The sequence below is a fragment of the Cololabis saira genome, chromosome 18, assembly GCF_033807715.1.
Source record: "Cololabis saira isolate AMF1-May2022 chromosome 18, fColSai1.1, whole genome shotgun sequence".
NCBI lineage: Eukaryota > Metazoa > Chordata > Actinopteri > Beloniformes > Belonidae > Cololabis > Cololabis saira.
The window spans coordinates 38027681-38035863 of NC_084604.1; the positions used below are offsets into that span (position 1 = coordinate 38027681).

Consider the following 8183-nt stretch of genomic DNA (forward strand, 5'->3'; position numbering starts at 1 on the left):
CGACTTGATAACTAAAACTATCTAAAGTAAGACCTCCAACCCTGCGGTTCCTCTACCGACCACTAGAGTCTGGATCTATTGACCTCCAGGTTAAAATGTTCGACAGAAACAACTAAAAAATAACCACATTTTGGGTCTCCGTGGTTAGATTTAATTTCTTATCTAAGGAAAGGGCGGGGCCGACCCCCGGCTGCATCCTCAGACACCGGCCCACCCAGATCCTACGTTGTTTGTTTGTCTGTTTTTGTTCTCTTGGGCGGTTCGGCGATCAATGAAGTATTTTGAATTTGAATTGAACCCCAACGGCATCCTTCCATCTCATCCATCTCTGACCCGCCCAGTTCAATAACACTGTAATACCAATGCAGTACCAATGCAATACTAGTGCAATACCAGATTAATACCAGTACAGTATCACTGCTGCAGCAGTACAAGTTCAATACCAGCACAGTACCAGTTCAGTAATAGTTCAGTATCAGTGCAATACTAATGCAATACCAGTTTAATACCAGTGCAGTACCAATGCAGTACCAGTTAAGTACCAGTGAAATACCAGTTCAGTACCAGCACAATGCCAGTGCAGTACACCACCAAACACAACCTAACCATGGTGTGTTCATGACTGTTTAGGCTGGATGTGTCTGCTGGAACTGGAATAAATTAATTATTACAATTTTATTACAATCTAATCATTTTAAATCAGCTTAAATGTCCTGGCAGCATGTCCTGTTCACTTCTGGACACTTGCTGTCAGACTTTCTGTCTGTTGGATTGTGTTTTCTTACAACTTCTGTACTTGTTTTGTTCTCCTGATCCTCCGTTGGCTTTCATCCTGGATGTGATTAGAAAAACAGAAGTAGAAGAAGTTGTTTTCCAACTAGAGTTTCAGTGGTTCCATCCAGGTTCCAACCAGGAGTAAATTCTCATTTTGTTGTCTCTGATCCCAGCGTTTTAAAACACACACAGCCTTTTTTACAGAAAGTATTTGACCAGTTTATATTTTCAATAACAAATTTGCTATACCAGTTCAGTACCAGTTCTGTCAGGATTTGACATTTCCCCCAGTTTCAGTTCTGTCCCAGTTTCCCATCTGCCCTGATTGTCTGCACCTGTGTCTCATTATCCCCTGTGTATATCTAGTAATATATCATAAACAGGCCCCAGAGCTGAGCTTTCAGAGACAAAACATCCTTCTGCTGCTCTGTACCCAGGCTAAGGCTAATGTTTCCATCACACACAGCTGATTTATTGATCTGTGGATCGGACAGAAGCAGGCAGGTCTTCAACGTTTTCATAGTTCACCACATCATCATCATCATCTTCATCCCTGTTCAGCTGTGGGAACATATAATGTTCTTGTAATTCATATTTTCACCACAAGAGGGAGATAAAGATCATATTTACATGATAATGGACCGTTCTTAATGGTTCCTATGAAATTGATCTGCAATTATAAATTCTTTTACTATCAATATCTGAATGAAAACCAAAAAAATCATCCATTAATAACATTTATGAAAGTTAGCAGCTATAAATGTTTATTTAACGTCTTGTAAGTCAACTAAGACAACGATAATTATTGACTTTCTGGTATTAAGGCTTATTAACAGAAAACCAAGAATAATCAGCAGCAAATGTTGATGGAAATGAACAAACAGGAAACATTTGGTGAAACTGGATATTTCATACATATTTATATTTTAAGGTAGATATGTATGTATATATATATATATATATATATATATATATATATATATATATATATATATATATATATATATATATATATATATATATATATATATATATATTAGTGAATAAATATTAGTGAAGATACTCACATACTGCTGCATTGGCAACTGAACATCTGGAACAAAGAATGTTAAATTCTTAGAGTTAGTTGACAATATTACACATTTATTATCTTTATTCTGTCATTATTATTAATAACAATATAACTTCTGATTAACTCCTTCATTAATAAGTCACTTTTGTTACATTTCCAGTGATGCTGGAGGGAAAAAATAGTTTCTACTTCATCTTTTCTCTACATGTGCAGCTGTGACGTCTTCTCTTCAAGTCTAGTTTAGATCATTGTGGCAGGGTGGATGAGCTGCAGCCGCTCAGGTGATGGGACACAGGTGTGTCCCATCAGCCTCTCCACCCTGCCTGCCTTATAAGGCAGGACTGGGCAGCAGCAAGGGGGGAGACTGAAGATGAAGCTGCTGAGCTGTGTGATGCTGTGCTTGTGCATGTGTGGCGGTGTGTGGATTAAATAAAGGGTTCTGCACAAAACTCTGTGTCCTCTCTATCCTGTCGGTCGGGCCCCCGTAGCAGAACCCACAACCTTTGAATTATATCTCAACTTTTCAACTAGGAGTCCAATGCGCTATCCTGGGGGGGGGGGGGGGGGGGGGGTCGCTCCGCGGCCACGAGTGCGTCCAGCGTCGCCAGCTGCTGCTCACCCTGGTCACGGAGCAGGGCGGCCAGGTCCGCCATGGCATGGGCGAGTGCGTCCAGGGCCCTTGCTGCTGTCCAGTCCTGCCTTATAAGGCAGGCAGGGTGGAGAGGTTGATGGGACACACCTGTGTCCCATCACCTGAGTGGCTGCAGCTCCTCCACCCTGCCACAATCATTTTATCCTGCACTAGTTCTTTCAAAACCAGCCGATGAAATCCAACATCTCAGACTCTCACTGACTCTCAGATCCAGAGGATGTTGTCCACCAGTCTCCACTCCATTTTCACTAACAATAACATCTTTAACTGCTTTATTCCAGTTTGAGAAAATGCTGTTTGTTGATTTTGTTTCAGAGTTTAACTCAATCTAACTTCAGAAACTAAATAACAACCTGACAGGCAGGTCAAACACACCTGTTTGATTTTTGGGATTGTTCCTTTTAACTTTCATCCTGTAAATGAAGAGAAACGTAGCGATGCTGACCAGAACCACCATCAGCCCCCTGACCACCCATCCAATAATCAATCTGGTATTGATCACACTGGAATCTGGAACCAAAGGATTCAACAAAATGGTCAGAAAGTCAATATTAATATTAATTTCATCTCAACCTAGTTTCCTTGTCTTCATGATTTCAGGGCCTTACCTGTAAAGTCCAGCGTGTATTCAGCATCTATCTTCACTCTGTCTCCTTCAACAACCTGGCAGGTGAATCTTCTCTTGGAGCGTCTCTGATGTTTCACCATCAGATCAGAAACACAGTTGTTCTGTCCTCCAGACACAAACCCATCACCTTCACCAAGCAGCACACTTCCTGTCTCATCCACCCAGATGATGCTGTTCTGCTCACAGGGACCGAAATAACGGTCTCTCACCAGAGAACAGCGTAAGGTCACATCTCCATCCCTTCCTGGATCCACATCTGGTGGAGATGGAGAGACTAGAAGGAGACAAATAACTGTTATTTCAGCCACTTGAATAACACTTGAGAAACTCCTCATTTTACTGATCCAGTTTTACTGAGTGATTCTCTGATGGAAACATCAAATATTTGAACGTGTAAATAAACGCCAGGTATTTGTGGTCCAGTTCCTCCGAGAGGATCCATCATGTTGAGGACGATCCCAAACAGACCAGGGGTCCGTTTCACAAAGCAGGTTCAACAAACTCTGAGTCTAATCCTGAACTCTTAGTTGATCTACTCTGAGATCGGAAACTCTGAGTTTTCGGTTCCAGAACAGCGGATTTGAGGTAATTTACTCAACTCTAAGTAGTTTCACCTGGAAGCGCGTGCGCCACAACTATCAAAAGCCAGTATCTATAGAGCCCTGATACAACGATTCACCATGGCAACCGGCGACAACAACGGCAAAAGATCCACATACTTTTTTTTTTTTAAACTTTATTTAACATTTCAATTTACAAAATCACTTTGAGGAAACATTGCATCTGAAGATCCACATACTTCACGCCGTGTCCTTTTTCATCCGAATGGAATTAGAGATTTTAATGCGCGCATACGGCGAATTTGAACATGTTTTTCGAAAAAAGAGTAACACTGCAGCACAGAATATAATATAAAATTAATTTAACAGATCTCTACATCATTCACCTGCAACCCTGTGGAACCCCTTGATGGCTTGGACAGGTTTATGTAGGCTTGCCACCCGTCCCTTGAAATATGGAATTGTTCCGTAATTGGGAATTAAAAGTTGCGTTCCGTATTGAATCAATACAGACACATATTATGCCAGGGTTCTCCAACTCCGGTCCTGCGGGAGAGCACCTATCCAGCATGTTTTAGATGTTTCCCTGCTTCAGCACACCATGATACAAGGAGCTGTGTCCACAACAGAACTGTCCGGACCTTGATGACAAGTTAATGACGACCATTGATTAGAATCAGGTGTGTTCATGCAGGGAGACATCTAAAACATGCTGGATAGGTGCTCTCCAGGACCGGAGTTGGAGACCCTTGTATTATGCTCTTATTTAAAGTAAGTAAATTCAACTTAAGGCGAAACAAATATTATTTCCCACTACATGCAAAGTGTGATATTTCAAGCCTTTATTTGTTATAATTTTGATGATTAGCCTATGGCTCACAGTTTATGAAAACCCCAAATAAAAAATCTCAAAAAATTAGAATATATTATGAAATCATTAAACAATTCAATCATCAAAATTATAACAAATAAAGGATTAACATATATTGCTTTGCCCATCGTGAAAAATGATAAAAAGATGGTTAACTTTGTTCAATGGAGAGATCAAGGAATACGGTATTTACAGCACGTAATTGTAGGAGGAGAGTTTGTATCTTTCAATACACTTATAGTTCAATACGGAGTTAGCAGGAATACATTTTTAGAGAACCAACAACTTAAGGCCATAATAAATAATAATAATACTGACCAGTTTTCTTGGTCACAAATATGCTTAAATACGTTTACTATGACTAAAAACCCAAACTTACAACTTATACAGTACAAAGTTCTTCATAGAATACACTATACTGGACAAAGGATGTTCCAGATGGGCTTTGTCACCTCTAATATCTGTTCACAATGCACAGAGAACACCCCAGATAATTATATGCATGCTTTATGGTTCTGTACACCGGTACAGAGGTTCTGGAAGGAGATTTGTGAGGATTTATCCACATGGATCGACCACAGAATCCCAGTGTGCCCCACGGTATGTATATTAGGTCACCTGGGAGACACTCAAATAGAACCTAATTGGACACACCGGGTTCTCACTGCCTTATGTATCGCAAAGAAAACCATTCTAGTAAATTGGAAACAAAAATCCAGTTTATGTATCAACCATTTTAGGAATCTTTTATCAGATCATATTAGTAGTGAGATAATGTCTGCCTCCAATGAACAACATTCGGCTGAATTGCACTCTCTGTGGTCCCCGATTATTGGCTTCATTACCTAGTGGGGGCGGGGGGGTGGTGATCTCGTAGCCCTTGGGGTTGGGGGTCGGCTTGGGGGGTCTGGGGCGCGGGCCTCTGGTGGCCCCTGGGGGGCCGTGGGGGGGGCCGTGGGGCCCTGTCCCTAGCCGGTGGGGGCCTTGGGGGCCTATGGGGGGGGTTACCTCATGGCGGTGGGGGGGGGTGGCTGGGGAGGGCTCGGGCGGGGGGCTGTGGCTAGGGCGTCTCCGGGTCTCCCGGGGAGGGCTACGGTAACTGACCGAGAGCTTAAGTTACCTCTCTTTGTGAAACGGGCTAGAGTTACCTCTCTTTCTCTGGTTTGAGTTACCTCCCTTTGTGAAACGGAAAACTCAGAGTTTCCCTCATTTCAGGGTTAACAGACTCAGAGTTTTCACTAAACCTGCTTTGTGAAACGGACCCCGGACGTTCATGTCACTGACAAATCCACACAAGGTTTTAACAGCGTTTCACTCAGAGTTGATGAGGAGGATTCAAACTGACAGTCTGGATGTTATTAAGTCAAAACACTCACCTGTTAAAACACTCAGATACACAGACGTGGAACCAACATTATTTCTAATCCAACAGTTGTAACAACCAGCATCTTCAGCAGTGATGTTGTTGATGATCAGAGAGCAGTCACTGCTCAAACTCATCCTGTCAGCTCCAGGTGACGTCTCCTCAATATTTCCACTATAAACGATTAATTGTTCATATAGATCGGTGTTGTAAATCCAGTCAACATCAGAACATGGGTAATGTGAAGAATCAACGTTACACAGTAAAACAACGTCATCTCCAGCTCTGTGATGGAGAACGATGTCATCACTGATTCCTGCTGCAGAGAAAAACACAGAGAAAAGTTTTACACTTCACACATCAACCTGACCCAAGAAACACATTTAACCAACATATTTAGGTTTGTCAGCACAGAAGCAACATTCAATAACCTCCACCTGATAGAATCATCTTCCCTTACTTTCTCATGCACTACGGGCTAATTTAATACTGTTGGGTCTATGTGCTCATGTGAACTCTGAACTTATGAACATTTTGTGAATGTGAATTTGACTTTAAAAAGCCGGCTCAACCTGAAATCAGCTTCGGATGCCTCTTAAAATGGCCGCCTTGAAAAACTACAAGGACCACTGTGCCTTGGGGAGGCGGCGCCTGAAGTGGCGTGCGTCCAATCACTAACCTGGCGCTGGATACGTCACGCAGCGCGCGGAGGACAAATCTCTGTGTCTCCCCCAAAACTCTCTCTTTTCTCTTCATCATCTCCTCTCTTAAGCTCCTCAGCTCGTTCAGCTCTTGGCTTCTTGCAAAAAGCCCGCATCGGGACTGGCCTGGAGATCCGTAGTGACCCGGAGCGCCTCAGCGCTCTGGCTCTCTCTCTCCTAATAACACTTCTCTGTTTGAGCTCCTTTCGCCAGGAGGAGGTTCCGATCCTCCAGCATCGCGTCCAGATCAGCCTAAGAAGCAGATTCTCCTGCGTCCGTGAAGCCTGCGCCTCGGTGATGAAAGGTGAGCCTTTTTCTTTTCAAAGTAGGAACAGGAGAGAGAGAGCCGAGAGGCTGCCCGCTCCCGGAGGACCCCTGCAGGAAAGAACTGCCGGTCGGATCCCCGCCGGACAGAGGAACCGAGCCGCATGGTGGAGCCGAGCCGAAACGAAGCTCTCCTACACTGGAACCCCCGGCAGAACCCGCAGCTTCCCGACTGGACCAAGAGGAGGCGTGAGGTTTATGGTCCTGGGTGATCAGTTTCATTTAGAGCGGTTCAGAGCTAAATTTGCATTTAATGTTTAGTTACCATATGTATATTACTGTGTAACGCCGGCAGCTACCGGCATCATTGTTTGTTTATTTTGGTGGCGCCATTTTCCGTCAGTTATTATACTGTATACTGTTCTTATACTATTATACTGAAATCAGCTGAGGGTTGAATGTGGTTCTCCAACAACGACCTGGTCCTCCACTGATCCTCGTCTACATGTTATACCAGCTGCTGCCACCGGGGGGCGTCTCACTGATGACAGGAGCGTCGGTGGAGGACGGAGGCTGAGGACAGACACATACCGTGTCCTGCATGTTTTAGATGCTTCAACACACCTGTCCAGGTCAGCAAAGCTCTGGTAACGACTCAGACGTGTCTGTCAGGGTTTTGCTGAAGCAGGGAAACATGTAAAACCTGCAGGACACGACCCTGGAGGACCAGGACTATCCACCCCTGGTTTAAATCACATAAAGCCCCGAAACATGTCAAAAAGTTGATCTTTACCTTCAAAGTGAAGCAGTAAAGCGATGAAGAGCTGCAGTCGTGGTGTCATTCTGTCTCTGCTGGAGGAAATGATGCTTTTCTCTGCTTCTCCTCTCTATATGAACATGTTAGTTCCTGTTTCTTGCTAACTTGCTGGCTAAAAACATCTTCACACCAACACCCACCGTCCTCACATTGCTGGACACACAAACCAGCAAGAGTTCAAGTTCAAAGTTTAGGTGGACGGACGGATTATCTGAAGACCTAAACATCCGAAACAGAATCTTTTACCTCCCATCAAATCCAGTTGTGGTGTCGATCTGTCTCTGGTCTGTGATATAAATACTTTTTCTCTGCTGCAGGTCTGTATGTGATGATGTAACTTCCTGTTTCAGGGTGCCTTGATGACTAAAACTATCTAAGTAACACCTCCAACCCTGCGGTTCCTCTACCGACCACTAGAGTCTGGATCTATTGACCTCCAGGTTAAAATGTTCAACAGAAACAACTAAAAACTAACAACATT

The 8183-nt window shown here is 43.4% G+C and overlaps 1 protein-coding gene across 1 annotated transcript; it reads right to left on the reverse strand.

Annotated features, from left to right (window-relative positions):
* Nucleotides 1-1245: 1245 nt before the first annotated feature.
* LOC133464831 (uncharacterized) lies at nt 1246-7767 on the reverse strand. Its single transcript, XM_061747016.1, has 5 exons — nt 7679-7767; nt 5934-6239; nt 3107-3400; nt 2857-3008; nt 1246-1335 (listed from the first exon to the last, which is right to left on the reverse strand). Exons 1-5 carry the CDS (start codon nt 7725-7727, stop codon nt 1246-1248), a joined length of 891 nt encoding a protein of 296 aa, XP_061603000.1. The 5' UTR covers nt 7728-7767.
* Nucleotides 7768-8183: the final 416 nt, after the last annotated feature.

Bases quoted from the DNA above. Each gene is read 5' to 3' on its own strand.
- LOC133464831 (XM_061747016.1), bottom strand. From the start codon at position 7,727: ATGACACCACGACTGCAGCTCTTCATCGCTTTACTGCTTCACTTTGAA. The intron at 6,240-7,678 runs GTAAAGATCAAC...TTTTCTCTGCAG, and splicing joins TTTACTGCTTCACTTTGAAG to CAGGAATCAGTGATGACATC. The intron at 1,336-2,856 runs GTCAGGTTGTTA...ATGTTCCCACAG, and splicing joins CAGGTGTGTTTGACCTGCCT to CTGAACAGGGATGAAGATGA.